We start from the raw sequence: 16,593 nt of genomic DNA, 5'->3' as shown, positions 1-16,593 counted from the left end.
AATTAAAATTATCAGCAGAGATAATGTACTTTATATTTGTATATATGTACTTATAGTGTACTTGCCTAAGAAAGTACTAGGTATTATAAGGCAACTACATGGGGTGAGGTGTAGATTCAGGATTAGTATAGTATGTACATGGGATGGGGCAACAGGACTGAAAAGTGCTGCCGAATTTAGTATTGTTTTGAATTTTAGTGTGACATGTTTACGTAGATTGACAATCTCATGATTGACACTTGCATGAAGTTTGTGTAGTTTTGGAGACTGTTGATTTGTTTATTTTCACTTTGATGGCCAAATAGTTTGTGTGTGTATAAATATATATATATATACTGGCATGTCCCATCAGTACTGAGTGATGTCAGAGAAAACCTTAACCTTTAGAAATTATGCCTATCCTCACATTTTATGAGTATTCTACATCGGATTGTACGTGGTAAAATCTATTTGGCCTAATCAGGGGCGGACCGGGCAAAAATTCAGCCCTGGCACTATAGCCACACCAGCCCATATTACCACAAGCATTAAAATATGAGGTTGTTCGGGCGGGGGCATGCTCCCCGAGAAAATTTGGATTTCTCGGACCTACATAGATATGTGCAATTTAAGACTTTAGAATGCCCCAAAAATACGTTTTTCTGCAGTTGCTGTACAACAAAAGGCGGATTCCATTATGTAGTGATGAGTGCCATTCGCACCAAGTGTAAATAAAGGTGATATTTAATGCGACTTTGGGAATAAGCTCGACTGAACGGACATCACATTTTTTCTGAAATTTCAACGTTTATTCCAAAGTTTTGTTCGCCTATACACGTGTATGCACGCATAGGACACATCCAGCAGATGGCGCTACTTCACCGCTGCTGAACCCGGCAACAGAACACGTCGCCTGCCTACGTCACGCACGTCGTCCGTGTTTGAACGTGGCGGCGCGACGTTGTGGAAATTGGAGATTATACACTATTCGGTGTTTTCCTGGTCTGCACATCTAATGAGAACAAAACTTTTAACGAATAGTTGCATACAACAATAATGAATGGTTGTGTTGCATAACTGCTCTAATGACTGACGGAACAGACATGACAGCCACGGTAAGTAAGCTAACGTTATGTACAAACAGCTAACGTTAACGTTTTTGTTGTAAGCTAAAAACGGATTGTTGTTTTTTCTATGATGATATTATTAACAGTTTGTTTTTACAGGCTTGTAAGAAATGGAAGGGGCTGTTCAGTCTTGGAGAGGAGTTCGATGATGAGGTTTGGAGTTTACTTTTAGTTTTGACATGCATTTAGTATAGTTACAAAACAAACCAAGTTTACACAGAATAAGATGTAAACACACACACACACACACACACATACATATATGTATGTATGTATGTATGTGTTTCATATATAGGCATGTGTATTGTGTATACACGTTCATATTGTTATATTGTTATGGTTTTTCATCTGTAGGATTTGCTTGAACCTGATTGGACATGTCCATCAGAGCGCACATCTTCTACTACTCCCTGTGTATCTCCACCATCCGAGTCCTCGCATGTGTTGGCTGAAAAATCCACTCATGTTCAGCAGAGACCTGTTAGCTTGTCATCAGGCCCTGGGGAAAATATGTCAGGATTTGGTTGTGTGGCGACTCTTCGAACCCCAACATGTGGCACTATCAATACCCCACCAGACTTCTCCATACCTTGCCATCAGACACTTTTTTCCCTCAGAGCACCTGCGTCATCCCTGAAACGCTCCTCTAACCAAATAAACCATCCACCGCCAGCATCTCTCAGTGTTCCGCAGAGAGACCTCACTCCTCAGGATGACTTTGACGACTGGGATGTGGATCTGGAAGAGCTGGATAGCATTCCTCAGGTGGTTTCTGTGCCACAAAATATTTCTTCACCACTGGACAACATTTCACCGGTTAAACGAATGAGACATTCAGCACCAGAAGTGTCCTCCCATGGCAGGTTCAATGCTACCTGCTCTGTGTCAGTTGCACGGCCCTCAATCAACAGCTCATTCGCTTCCAATGTCGAAGGCCCCAGGTGTCCATCTACCCCTATGCAGAATCCAAATCACATGCGTATCCCCGCTACATTAGTCTCACGAGTCCCCGGACCTGTGACTACAAGGCCTCCAGTTGTGTCTCCTCAGTGCCACAGGGGTACTTCGTCACCGAGGACCCCGCTGCAGCCCAGAGGATCTCTTTTCCACTCTGTGTCATCTGCTATTGATTCCTCTTCCACATTTACACCTCGTCCTCTCAACACACCCGTCCTGACCAATCACTTGGTCCAGCTGGTGTCTGCAGCCAGTAAGACACCTCAGAGACCACAGAGCTGTATGATGACAACCAAAGCACGTCGTTTCCCTGGCCCAGCAGGAGCACTACCACAGCAGGTCAGCCAAGCACTAATCTAGCTGATTACTGTTAATGGAACACAATACGTACTTCCCAGATCTGTTATTTTGTGTATCGCAAGACTGTTTCTCCCTAAAACTTGTGGTTGATGTTAATTATTGTTCTGTAGCCTCAGCTGTAACCTGGAGATTTCCTTTGTTTCCTCACTGTTTTCTTACAATATTCCTATTTATGTTGTCTTGTAGGTCAGTGGGGGGAGTCTTGATGATATTGTTGTGTCAGTTCCTCAGACACCTGCACATGGAGCGGTTGCTCGCCTAAAAAATGAGGTATGTGAACGTGGGACCTTCCACATTAGAAAATTACAGTCGATGGATTTGAGGCTTTGTGGGTCATTTCGTGTCAACTCAACCAGAGGTCCCTGGCTAAAAATTGTAATATAGAAAAAAAAATCTGGTGAGAGAAATACATAAATGAAGAAGAAAGCTAAAATATAAAATGAGAGTGTAATCCACTATTTTGTGGAGAGGGTCAAAATAACAATTTTCACCTGAGATCTGGAGCCAAATTACAAAGGGGTAAAAATTACTTTAGAAAAATAACAGCATCATTATCTAATTTTTACTTGGAGATTGGTTGGTGTATTTGTAAAATCTGTTGACTTTAGCAATCTTTGTTACATTATATGCCAATGGTGACAGTTCAAAAATGTGGGGGAAAAAACACTTTTTGAGTATTTTGCCCCAAGTTTGCATGCCTGTAACTCAAGAAATATTAAAGTATGTAAATGTTAAAAATGAGTAAAAATCAACAATTGTAAAATGGACCCAAATTGAGATCCCCATATCTATCTATAACTGTTTGAATTTTCCTTGCTTTTATTTTGTGATTATTTTTATTCCTCTCTATGTAAAGCACTTTGAATTGCCATAGTGTATGAAATGTGCTATATAAATAAACTTGCCTTGCCTATGGGATTGATTGAACCATATAGTGCCTTGAAAATGAAGATTTCAAAAGAAAAGTTGGTTTATTCATTATTCTAGTTTCATGTTCTTCAGCTGTTCCTCCTTGAAAGAAAAAAGTGTCAACTGTATGAAATGTGACCCACATTTGATTTTTGACCCCTGGAAATGTACAATTTACTCCTAGAGCCATATTGAGATCCCAATACTTCTGTAATTGAACTATATAAGGCCTTAAAAATATGGATACCAAATGAAAAGTTGGTTAAAAACCAAAATATAAAAGCATATTAGGGTATCTTTAGTTCTTGAGTTACAGACATGCAAACTTTGGGCAAAAAACACAAGAAGTGTTTTTTCCCATTTTTGAACGGTCACCGTTGGCATGTAATGCAACAAAGTCAACAGATTTTACTAACAGACCAACCAATCTCTTTATAAAAATAAAATAATGATGCTGCCATCTTTCTAAAGTCATTTTAACCCCCTGTAATTTGGCTCCAAATCTCACGTAAATGGTCAAATAATGGATTACTCAGTAAATATTTATCCAAGACATTTAATATTTTGGCTGTCATCACTATTTCTGTTTATCTTTCTTAAAAAAAACAACAACAAAAACAAGAACAAAATCAAACATTTGAGCCAGGGAAGTTTATGAAATTTTGTTGATTTGACACAGAATGACACTTGTAATGTAATTTTATTGTGCAATTTATTCCACTATTAATGTTTAGTAAAAAGAAAAAGAAAGTACACCCTTTTGAATTCTGTGGACATAAAAAAAAATGACCTTGGCAGGTCTTAAAATTAGGTAAATACAACTTCAGATTAACAACAACACGTGTCTCACGGTTCATTCAACAAAAACTAGGCCAAAATGGAGAAGCCGTGTGTGTACACCCTTACTGCTTCCATAGGAATTAAGAGGGTAAGTAGCAGTCAGGCACTGCTAATCAAATGCCTTTGATTAACTGATTATCAGCAAGTGTGACCAACTCTATAAAAACTGTAGTTTTGGCAGTTTGCTGCTCTGGAGCCTTCAGGTGTGTGTTAACACAATGCCAAGGAGGAAAGACATCAGCGATCTTAGATCTTAGAGAAGCAATTGTTGCTGCCCATCAATCTGGGAAGGGTTATGCAGACATTTCCAAACATTTTGAAGTCCATCATTCTACAGTAAGGAAGATTATTCACAAGTGGAAAACATTCAAGACAGTTGCTAATCCTGGGGCTGATGATTTGGGCTTGTTTTGCAGCCACAGGACCTGGGCATCTTGCAGTCATTGAGTCGACTATGAACTCCTCTGTATACCAAAGTATTCTAGAGTCAAATGTGAGGCCATCTGTCCAACAGGCCGAAATTGGGTCATGCAACAGGACAATGATCCCAAGCACAGCAGCAAATCTACAACAGAATGGCTGAAAAAGAAAAGAAAAGTGTTTCACTGGCCTAGCCTAAGTCCAGACCTCAACCCGATTTAAATGCTGTGACGGGACCTTAAGAGAGGTGTGCATAAACAAATGCCCACAAACCTCAATGAACTGAAGCAATGTTGTAAAGAAGAGCAGGCCAAAATTCCTCCACAACCACGTGAGAGTCTGAAAAAAGTCATAATTATCACTTCAAGTTATTGCTGCTGTGCTAAAAGTGGTTCTACAAGCAATTAAATCATAGGCTGTACTGGTGTGTGGTGGGCATTCTGGCACACTGTGACTGCCGTCGCATCATCCAGGTGGATTCTGCACATTGGTGGTGGTTGAGGAGATTTCCCCTTTCCAGAGTGCAGAGAAAAGCGCTATATAAATGTCACTCAAGGCATCTCCATTTTGGCTTTATTTTTCATAAAAATAAATAATGACTGTAAAATGTCATGTGTTGTTGTTTATCTGAGGTTGTATTTACCTAATTTAAAGACCTGTTAAGGGCCAGATGATTTTTTTTTTTTTGTCCTGATATACGTAAAAAATAAATGCTCTAATAGTATTTAAATAATACTAAATATCACTGATTTATTCCCAGTGTATGGAGACCCAATTTTTACACCAGGGTCCCTTATAAAAGGAAACACTCATTTTTTATATTATATAATATTATTATGATTATTTATTTTATTTATTTGTTTAGATGCACCAATTCTGGCTGCTTTAAAAGAAAAGACAACTAAAATCACTCATTTTACATGCTACAGGTGAATTTAGGCGTCACAAAAATATAAAATGGATATTAATTTTTAGAGATTTGCTAAATATTACATTTAACATAATTGTATTAGATGATGGAAGAAGTCATCTAAATGAGCATCAATGTAAAATCCAATATCAGCCAATACCAATAAATTAAAACAGTATAAAATCGTTCGGTTATTGAAATTATATATATTTTTTCTTACCTTTTCTTTTTTATACACTGTACAATTGTGTGGATTCGCTGAGAGATTCACTTTCTCACACATACTCTCAAACGTACACTCATCAGACGGTATCCATTTTTCTCAGCAGGTCTCCAGCTCTCAGGTGAGCGAGGAAGAGGAGTTCAGCAGGGGTCCGTGGGCAGTGATGAAGTCTGAGATGGGATTGGATGAGAAGAACCCTTCTTGCTTTCTGCATTTGTACAGCGTTGTCATGGTTCTCCGCAAGGTGAGCTACTAGTGAAATCTCACAGCAAACTATGTATTTAAATTAGATTTTGAGTGTTTGTGCTTAGGAGAGAACTTTGTTAGTTTGCAGATTTGTTCATTTTATCCAGATTTGTACGATAAATATTTGTATTGCTTTGCAATGCCTGAAGTGGAAGTCCATGACTATAATCAGGACAAATGAGAAGTCTCGGCTCCTGAAATGATTAACACAAACATAATCACCGTTGTCATCAGTCACCTTAAAGTGATTATTAATGTAATTTTAATGTGTTTTGCCCAGTGTGTCATAACGATCCTCTGCTAATGGTACACGTGTGTTAAATATTCATTAGGCTGACAAATGCTGATTAGCTTTTCACTTGATTCATTACCAATGGCCTTGAGGCTGTGCTCCAACTTCTGTTTTTTTCTTTTCTGTTATTCTCTTGTTTTCTTTGGTGCTTATTTGTGACTTAAATCTCTCTCACTCCTCCAGGCTGCTCTCAGGCAGCTAACTAAGAATAAGGTTCCTAACATGGCTGTTGTTTTGAAGAGTATCACACACACGCATGTAGACGCAAAGGCCATCTTCAGAGATCCCACAGGTACTACAAATAATTAGGGTTTAATGGTACATTAACAGCCAAAAGTTATTAGACAAAAATATGTCTAATATGGCATATAAAATATGGTTCCTGACTGAGCTGGTTTTCCTGGTCTGATTGCACATATTTGTTTCCAGTAAAGTCTTTTTTTTTTTTTACTTGTCTTTTCCTGTGTTTCTTTTTCTCTCTGAAGGTGAGATGCAGGGCACTGTTCATCGGCGCCTTGTGGAAGACAGACAGGGAGAGCTCAAGACAGGAGCTGTGCTACTACTCAAACAAGTAACTATCTTTTTGACCTCATTATAAACTATACCATGAACTAATATGCACTTAAGATCACACCAGATATTGTTTTACTTTACTCATTACTACTGTAATATATTACTCAGAGCCACGGCTTAACGGATAGCATATGTTGAGCCGTAGTGCTTATGTGGGCATTACGAGATCAGGCTCGCAATATTTGCAGATCCCATTGTGCACTATTCTCTATCATTTCCAGTCCTCTACTGTGTGTCTAATAAAGAGGCTATGATCCATAGATTTCTAATTATTTTTTAAAGGTGGGTGTGTTTTCACCATCACACCGAAATCACTACCTGAATGTCACACCCAATAACCTTCTCAGGATATACCCACCTGATGGGGTCTTCCATAACTCCCAGCCTTCCCACCCTCCACTGGTGAGTTGCCTTGTTCTGTTCCCCTGTGTATGCATCATTTTTCTAAAGTTCTGTTTTAAGTCTTTCTTCAAATTGAGTCCAATTTGGTGGTCTCCAGCATTTTGCTTGTCTGTTGTGGAAGTACCTTTACTGAGGAGATGCTTCCTTTTCCAAAATGTTTCTCTATTAAACTATTTGTGTGTTGTCTTTATCATTTGTTTTGTTTTCATTTCGCCCCTGTTGTGCCGTGTACAAGCAGGAGTTTGCATTGCGTAGTGAACCCAGCGGGCCTGCGGGGGGCCCGGTCTCTCAGATGGTGCTCCACTTTGATGACGAAGATGAAAATACAGTTGAGGAAAGTCGGGCTGCTGATGGTTTAGACACTGCAGCTGGCTCTAATGAGCTCTGTCAAGCATCTACAGTGTTGGGACCAACAGAGGACACAGCATGGGACACAGGTGTGAATGTTGGAGTTTTGTCAATTAAGCAATCTCACACAAGCAAGAGTGCTGTTGTAGTCACAAAGCGACGTAATGGCTGAAAGCTGATCTAGAACAGAGTATGTGAGTGGAGCGACATTTCTTTTCCCTGCACTAAGTCTTCTGTAAACACTTCAGCTTTGCTCCAGGTTTTTCATTTCCACTGCTGAGAAAATCCTGCTCTTGGGTGTTTCCTGTACAATGATGCTGATTAACCACCATCATGCAATAGTGGCTAGTTGCTTATTGTGCTCAAGAGCATGATCCACATGTTATACAAACAAGAATCTGTTCTTCTAACCACAGGTCATAAGTTGTAGTTCCAACCAAACAAGTTTGCAAATGTTTGTTGAAACTTTTTGTTTTGGGGAAACACTGAATCGCTGAACTATGTTGGTAACGACAGAATTTTTAACCATAGTTGTCTAACAATGGTTTTGGGAAACACACCCCTGCCCTAAGCTTTTCTGGAGTGATAGGGAAACACAGGCATGTTGGGGAAAAAAGTTCTTGCTTCAGGAGAAAACAGACCTTCACCAAAACAAAAAACACTGCTCTACTTCCACACTCACATACTCTAGTCTGGAATGGCACAGACAAGCAGAGTGATACTAACAGTACTCTTGTGTTAGCACTCTTGAAATGGCATTTCACCATTTAAAATTGACTCAGAACACTCAATTGGATATTTTCATAAATTTACATTTCATGAATTGCATCAGTCGCATGTTAAAAGCATCAGGTATGAAGTAACTTTGAGGAAATGGATCTAGGCTGTGACTAAATGGAGGCATTTTGCCAGATCCATTTAGATTTGGTACAGAATTTTCTGTTACTGACTCCTTTCTGACCCCTGATTGACTCGATACTTAAGCTAATTTAAGTCCTATTCAACTGTCTTGATATTTTAAGCAGCCTTGAGGAGGAAAACAAGAGGAGACATTGTGCCGTGCATAGCGGTTCAGAAGCCAGAAAGCTTTTGATTAACATCCTTAGAAAAATTTACCATGGATTTTTATCATTAATGTTAGGGACTGTGAAGGTCTGTCAGTCCTAGGATGACCTGATGTGATTTATTTATTGAACAACATTGAGCATATCGTGATAAATTCTTGCTTATCACACACCCCTAAACTGGATTAATTTTCATTCAGAAATTTGTCACATTGTTTACTCTTTATTTGAACATATGAGTTTTTCAGATTAGAACAATGCAATTATCTCAGTGGCTCACTAGACTCTTTAGAAGTTGCAAGAAAAAATGTTTTGTCTTCTAAACAGTGGGTGGTATGCTGGTGGTTTGAAATTAGATGGGAATGATAACTTTTAATTTTCAGATGCTCCAGTGTCTTTGAACTGTGGAGAGAGTGCATGCATTTGAGTATTAATCTTTGTATGTGATTTGTTTCTTTTCTAAAGATGACCTTGATGAGCTGCTCGGAGAGTTACCTGTGGAGTCATATGATGGATTACCTTGATCGCACAGTCACTTAAAATACAAAGTATAATTGTAGAACATGTCTTATATTAATACATATTATGACAAAACCCACTATTGAACAAACAACACCTACTAACCAAAGACTTCACTACTTTTGTTTAGGTTTTGTGTAAACCTTTGTAAATATGTACATAAATCAGGAATAAATTCCCTATGAGACCCGTAAATGACGCGTTCACTTCTTGAGTCTTGCTAACAAATGCTGCATGCTTTTGTAGCTAGTATTAGATGTGTGTAAGGACGTTTTTTTTATTATCCTGAAATTAGCCAGTAATCTGATTTTATTTTTTTTGGCAAGCTTTCCTTGTGAATTTAAATCAGCCATTAAGGCTACAGTTTGCCAGCTGGATTCCTCCTTAAAGGTCTTGAATGGTGTAATTAGTCATTTTTGGTGTGCTAGCGGAGTGGCTGGCATAATGGGGTTTGTTCACGCTGTTTAAAAGCTTTTTCATGTCTTACCGTAAGACCTCTTGAGTGGTTGACATTATTTGATCATTTCATTGATTATAATTGTGAGTCCCAGTCTGTTACTTTGTCTTTCACTACCATCTTTTAATACATTCTTACCTTTGTCTCGATTAATCTTCATATTTTATTAATTGCTCTGTACTTTCTTGATCTCACTGTCTCAACAGCATGTCGCTCCGTGTGTTATTGATTTCTTGATTAGGTTGATTCACTGAGAAGAATCATTATAAAGTCATGAAGGTGCAATTACTTAATCAGTCTTCCCTACAGTACCGTGTGCCTAATAATTAATTGGTTAAATATTAATTCCTGTCTCCCTTTTTATAAGAGGGATGTGTGTGTGTATATAAATATATTTAAAAAAATACACAATAAAAAAAAAACATACGGCCATATTTATATATGTGTATATATAGTGGGGAGATTAGTATTTGATATACTGCCGGTTTTGCAGGTTTTCCCACTTACAGAGCATGTAGAAGTCTGTCATTTTTATCATAGGTACACTTCAACTGTGATTGACGGAATCTAAAACAAAAATCCAGAAAATCACATTGTATGATTTAAGTAATTAAGTGGCATTTTATTGCATGACATAAGTATTTGATGCATCAGAAAAGCAGAACTTAATATTTGGTACAGAAACCTTTGTTTGCAATTACAGAGATCATACGTTTCCTGTAGTTCTTGACCAGATTTGCACAAACTGCAGCAGGGATTTTGGCCCACTCCTCCATACAGACCTTCTCCAGATCCTTCAGGTTTCGGGGCTGTCGCTGGGCAATACGGACTTCCCTCCAAAGATTTTCTATTGGGTTCAGGTCTGGAGACTGGCTAGGCCACTCCAGGACCTTGATGCTTCTTACGGAGCCACTCCTTAGTTGCCCTGGCTGTGTGTTTCGGGTCGTTGTCATGCTGGAAGACCCAGCCACGACCCATCTTCAATGCTCTTACTGAGGGAAGGAGGTTGTTGGCCAAGATCTAGCGATACATGGCCCCATCCATCCTCCCCTCAATACGGTGCAGTCGTCCTGTCCCCTTTTCAGAAAAGCATCCCCAAAGAATGATGTTTCCACCTCCATGCTTCACGGTTGGGATGGTGTTCTTGGGGTTGTACTCATCCTTCTTCTTCCTCCAAACATGATGAGTGGAGTTTAGACCAAAAAGCTCTATTTTTGTCTCATCAGACCATATGGCCTTCTCCCATTCCTCCTCTGGATCATCCAGATGGTCATTGGCAAACTTCAGACGAGCCTGGACATGTGCTGGCTTGAGCAGGGGGACCTTGCGTGCGCTGCAGGATTTTAATCCATGACGGCGTAGTGTGTTACTAATGGTTTTCTTTGAGACTGTGGTCCCAGCTCTCTTCAGGTCATTGACCCAGTCCTGCCGTGTAGTTCTGGGCTGATCCCTCACCTTCCTCATGATCATTGATGCCCCACGAGGTAAGATCTTGCATGGTGCCCCAGACCAAGGGAGATTGACCGTCATCTTGAACTTCTTCCAATTTCTAATAATTGTGCCAACAGTTGTTGCCTTCTCACCAAGCTGCTTGCCTTTTGTCCTGTAGCCCATCCCAGCCTTGTGCAGGTCTACAATTTTATCCCTGATGTCCTTACGCAGCTCTCTGGTCTTGGCCATTGTGGAGAGGTTGGAGTCTGTTTGATTGAGTGTGTGGACAGGTGTCTTTTATACAGGTAACAAGTTCAAACAGGTGCAGTTAATACAGGTATTGAGTGGAGAACAGGAGGGCTTCTTAAAGAAAAACTAACAGGTCTGTGAGAGCCGGAATTCTTACTGGTTGGTAGGTGACCAAATACTTATGTCATGCAATAAAATGCAAATAAATTATTTAAAAATCATACAATGTGATTTTCTGCATTTTTGTTTTGTTTCACAGTTGAAGTGTACCTATGATCAAAATTACAGACCTCTACATGCTTTGTAAGAAGGAAAACCTGCAAAATCGGCAGTGTATCAAATACTTGTTCTCCCCACTATATATGTGTGTGTGTGTATATATATATATATATATATATATATATATATATATATATATATATATATATATATATATATATATATATATATATATATATATATATACATACATATACACTCATACATACATACATGCATACATACGGCCGTATGTTTTTTATTTTTTTATTTTTTATATTATATGTATATTATGTATAAAATATATATATACAGTATATATTTATTATTATTATATATGTTTTTTTAGTTAATATCTCACCATCTACTGTAATATGTGATTTAGCAGGTACAGATTGTGCTTATTATTACCTGGCTACTATTTACTAGTGTTGATTTGCTTCCAAAAGCTGTGTCATCTTTAAATGGCTAAATGCAGCATCAACAGCTTTTGATTTGAACGTTTAAATTCTCATCGGCATTTCCGTCCATTAATAGACCTGTTCTTGAGTTTGACATTGCTTTACTATTAATTTCAGAACAAAAATGGGATCTGATCTAATCTCTCAGCATGTCACATATGTCTCTTGTTACTTGGAGAATGAATGTGTGAGTTTTATCCGGGGCCCAGAGGAGGAGTAATCCATGTTTAAACTTTGTTCATTACTGCAGCTGAAGGGGCACAGGGACCTTGTCTTATTCGCTTCATTAAGTCATTAACAGTCTGGAAGCCCTACAGCTGTCAGCACTATTGGTGGCCTCCACAGAGATATTGGTGCGAGACGAGCTGTGAATGGCATATGTGATGGAGGATGGGGATTATCAGTAAATGTAATATGTCAGCCATCATATCTTATATCCCCTTTCATTTGGACTCTTTCCCCCTATTTAATAGTCATATTACTTTGACTTATTTTTCTTTTATAAAATGAGAGATTTGTTCACTTATCTTCAAGACTCTTGGCTCGTCTAGCTTCTGTCAGATGAATCACCCCAATAATCTCTTCTAGAGATGGTTATGCAGGCATTAATGTATGTTGTAGGATGTGTTTCAGTCACTAGGGGGCGACGTGCGCACTAATGATCAGCCTTAGATTGAAGCATGTTTTTATTTATTCGTTACTGAGCCTAATGTGCTTCCACAAGTTATTTAGCTCCAGTCCACTAAGACGATAATACTGTTCTGTCCTGTCCTTTTTATTTATGCCTAGAGTAATTAACTGGCACTTGAGCGGAAGTCAGATTTAATCAGTATTATTGGGTCAGTTTGAAATGCTCTTCGTTGTCAGGCCTATGGAGACACTTGAAGGATCAATCACCCAACTCTTCAGCACTGATTTGAAGACCTTCACCATCTAAGTCTCCGTCTTGCCTCTTTGAATGCGCCAAGTATATACATTTCTCAATACTTGTTATTTTAGATCTTGTGATGGGCAGTTGAACTCCTGGCTAAGAGTGCTGTGAGTGAACCTGCCGGCTAATTACTTGCTGTTATTTTAAACTACTTGAAAATAACAGGTACTTATGTAAAATACAGCTTCTGTCTTCATACTTGCAGAAATGATCATGATTATCAGCAGCTAGAGCAATACCTGAAAAACCCTGTCCTTTTTGTTTTGTTCAATCCTACATCAGTAATGTAATATTTGTGATATTATTCAGTTATTAGTTAACCTAAAACCTTTTTTTTTTTTTAAAGGGAAAAAAAGTTTGTTGCTTATATATTTAATATACTTAATTAGTAATTTTCATGTTCAATTTGATTCACTAAAATAACAAAGTGGAATGAAAATTAATAAAAAAATATTAATTGGTTAAATATTAGTTAAATGATTTTATTCGTTAAAATAAAATATAACTAATAAACATGACAAACGCACAAAATTTATTATTTCAAGTTAAAATGAAAGTGAAAAATATAAAAACTAATCCAATATATTAATAAAAACTATAATATTAATGATACTAACTGGATTAAACTAAATTTGCTTTTCCGGAGTGAAGTAAAGATGCTTGCTACACAAAATAAATAATAATGAAACCACCATTTCTGGGTTATTTGGCAACCCAGCGCTGGGTGAATATTGGACAGAATACACGCTGGGTTATTTTGACAGCACTAGGCCAGTCAACCTGATATTGTAGGTTTTTATTTTAAATAATAAAAATTCAATCTAAAAACATTTAGACAACATTTTATGACGTGACGGGAGCAGCCAATGGGAATATGTGGGAAGAAAACTGGCATCAGTAGGCTGTTCCAGTTCATTAAATTACAATATTATATGTTCGTGTTTGAAAAGTTACATCAAAAACTGTCAGATATTTAAGTGTGACTTGATTGCACTGACAATATAGAAATGTGAAAGAGTGATGTTTGCAATAGCATATCAACATATTACAGTCATAGCCAAAAGTTTTGTCAGTGACATACATTTTGTTTCACAAAGTTTGATGCTTCAGTTGTGTTGTTGATTCACATAGTTATATTATTGTGCAGAGTGCAGATGCATTTTGAATAATTGCAAAAAGCTTCATTTTAACTGTATCTTGTCCTTGGCACAAAATGACCAGATAATATCATTTCACTAATCATATCATCATCAGCACATGGGAAAGTGTGAATGAGTTCTAGTCAGTATCATTTTGATTGGATTTTAAGAAGAGACTATAAAGGGAATAAAAGGGAATGAAAAAGTGCCTCCAATCATTGGGATGTTATGTTAACAATGGTTACTTCCAAAGAAAGATGTGCAGCCATCATCGCTTTGCATCAAAATGGCTTCACATGCAAGGCAATTGCTGGAAAGAATTTTGCACCTGAAATAACCATTTAACAGATTATCAAGAACTTTAATTAGATTGGTTCAACTGCAGTGAAGAGGACGTCCCACAGTGTCCAGCAAGCGCCAGGACAGTCTCCTCTCCTCCTGAGGAGTCGGCAACAGAATCATGTCGCCACTCCAGTGCAGAGCTGCTCAGTATCGGCAGCAGGTGTGTGTGTGTGTGTGTGTGTGTGTGTGTGTGTGTGTGTGTGTGAGTGAGCATCTGCTCACACAGTGAGGTCAAGACTTCTGGACAACGGCCTGGAGTCAAGAAGGGTAGCAAAGAAGCCACTTCTCTACAAGAAATATAGGACAGACTGAAGTTCTGTCAGAAACTACAAGGATTGGACAGCAGAAAGCTGGTTATTTTCTCATATGAAGCCCCTGGAGAAGACTAAATGAACGCTACTGAGTCCTGTGTCGTGCCAACAGTAAAGCATCCTGAGACCATCCATGTGTGGGGCTGCTTTTTATTCAAGGGAATGGGCTTCATGCCAAAAACAAAACAAAAAAACTCTGCCATGAATAAAGAATGGTAGCAAAACATCCTGCAAGAGCAAGGGTGATCGTGAAGTAGCTCAGAGATCATCACATTGAAATTTTTGATCCGTGGCCAGGCAGCTCCCCAGATCTTAATCCAATAGATAACCTGCAATCCTCAAAAGGCAAGTGAACAAGCAGAATCCCACCAATTGTGATCAACTCCAAGCACTAATAAGTCAAGAATGGATCGCCATCAGTCAGGATTTGCCTCAGAAGCTCATGCCAGAGCAAATTGCAGAGGTTATGAAGAAGGGTCAACTGTAAATATTGACTCTTTTCTCGCATATATTAAATGTTTTGAATATGGGCAATAAAAGCCTTTAAAACTTATGAAATGCTTATTGTTTTCCAGTAGAATCATAAAAAAAAAAAAAATTTACAAATACTAAAGCAGCAAACTTTCAGAACCACAAAATGTGTCACTGGCAAATCTTTTGGCCATGACAGTAGAATGATATCTGATGGATCATGTTACACTTAAGACTGGAGTAATGGCTGCTTTGGCATTACACACACTGTAAAAAAAAATTACATCCCCAAGTGAAAAATTTCTAGTGACTGATAACATCTAAATTTTTCAATTAGTCTGACGTATTATTTCTCATTGAGCCAATGTTAACAGACTATTGCAACAAGAATTGCACTTGGGCCAATTTAAAAATGTAGATGTGACCAGTCACTAGAAAATTTTGACTTGGAGAGGTTAGAAATTTTTTACAGTGCAGTTATTATATATATTTCACAATATTACTGTTTTTACTGCATTTTTTTTTTTAATCCAATAAATGCAGCTGTTTTTGTTGTTCATGGAGATCTTTGTTTTTTCTACCTACAATAACTGTGCATGTTCATTTTTCAAAGATACCAATCATTTGTTTTTGAAAATTGCATTTAATATCCATTCGGGTGAATGGGCATGATGCTTCAGGCAGTATGTTTATTTCTGTCAGGTCATGACTGTGTCTTAAATGCCCTTTACTCTTCCAAATGGCTTTAACTGAGCTCGTGTCATTACAGGCTGTCAGAGCTCCAGTGTAAAGTTCCAGCCTCACCTATTGATCTGTGTGCCAAACGCTCTCCACACTTAGAATCAGAGCTGTGTGTGTGTGTGTGTGTGTGTGTGTCCCGTAAACCCGTTTTGTGTAAATGTATTTGCAGAGGTTCATAAATTGCCTCTTTGCTCGTTCCCCTTTTCTTTTCCTCACATCTGCGTACCCAGGGCTGAAACGGATGAGAAAATCAGGGAACTGGAATGAGGGAATGAAAGTGTGCGGCAGAGAGACTGATGAAGGAGAGAGAGGGAGAATGAAATGGGTGTCAAGGGCAATGAAATAGAGAGGAACATTTTCTCCACCTCACCTAACTAACCCCCCCAAAAAGCAACTAAAAAACAAGAAAAATATGTTTATGGTCTGTTGTGAAATATAAAACAAGCTTCGGGTGCTCGAGCCCCTGCCCTATTTCAAAATTAATCAAAAGTGCCCTTCTCAAACAAATATCAATGATAATATTGTGATCAATAAAACAAAATGCATTTGATTATAATTAACATGACAATGTCTACAAAACTAAAGTAGCCTAAATTCACGTTTATTTGTACGTTGCTATGGGTTGCGTCACTT

The 16,593-nt window shown here is 38.2% G+C and overlaps 1 protein-coding gene across 4 annotated transcripts; it reads left to right on the top strand.

Annotated features, from left to right (window-relative positions):
• Positions 1–27: 27 nt before the first annotated feature.
• On the top strand, positions 28–9,364 carry hrob (homologous recombination factor with OB-fold). Of its 4 annotated transcripts, none has more exons than XM_082176037.1 (10): positions 28–1,094; positions 1,206–1,259; positions 1,461–2,402; positions 2,610–2,693; positions 5,832–5,969; positions 6,447–6,555; positions 6,749–6,834; positions 7,119–7,238; positions 7,477–7,675; positions 9,116–9,364. In XM_082176037.1, the coding sequence occupies exons 1-10, from the start codon at positions 1,065–1,067 to the stop codon at positions 9,172–9,174; spliced, it is 1,821 nt and encodes a 606-aa protein (XP_082032163.1). In that variant the 5' UTR covers positions 28–1,064; the 3' UTR covers positions 9,175–9,364. The 4 variants fall into 4 exon arrangements, with proteins under 4 accessions (XP_082032163.1, XP_082032162.1, XP_082032161.1 ...); XM_082176036.1 differs by having other exon boundaries at positions 7,474–7,675; XM_082176035.1 differs by having other exon boundaries at positions 5,829–5,969.
• The last annotated feature ends 7,229 nt before the right edge of the window (positions 9,365–16,593 follow it).

The sequence above is a fragment of the Leuciscus leuciscus genome (assembly GCF_965113295.1).
Source record: "Leuciscus leuciscus genome assembly, chromosome: 1".
In the NCBI taxonomy this organism is placed as follows: Eukaryota; Metazoa; Chordata; class Actinopteri; order Cypriniformes; family Leuciscidae; genus Leuciscus; species Leuciscus leuciscus.
This window is presented reverse-complemented; position numbering and strand designations above follow the sequence as displayed.

What these genes read in the sequence shown, in the direction of transcription:
- hrob (XM_082176034.1), top strand. Translation starts at nt 1,065, where the DNA reads ATGACTGACGGAACAGACATGACAGCCACG. An exon ending in GAACAGACATGACAGCCACG is followed by an intron (nt 1,095 to 1,205) that starts GTAAGTAAGCTA and finishes TTGTTTTTACAG; the next exon opens with GCTTGTAAGAAATGGAAGGG. An exon ending in GAGAGGAGTTCGATGATGAG is followed by an intron (nt 1,260 to 1,460) that starts GTTTGGAGTTTA and finishes TTTCATCTGTAG; the next exon opens with GATTTGCTTGAACCTGATTG.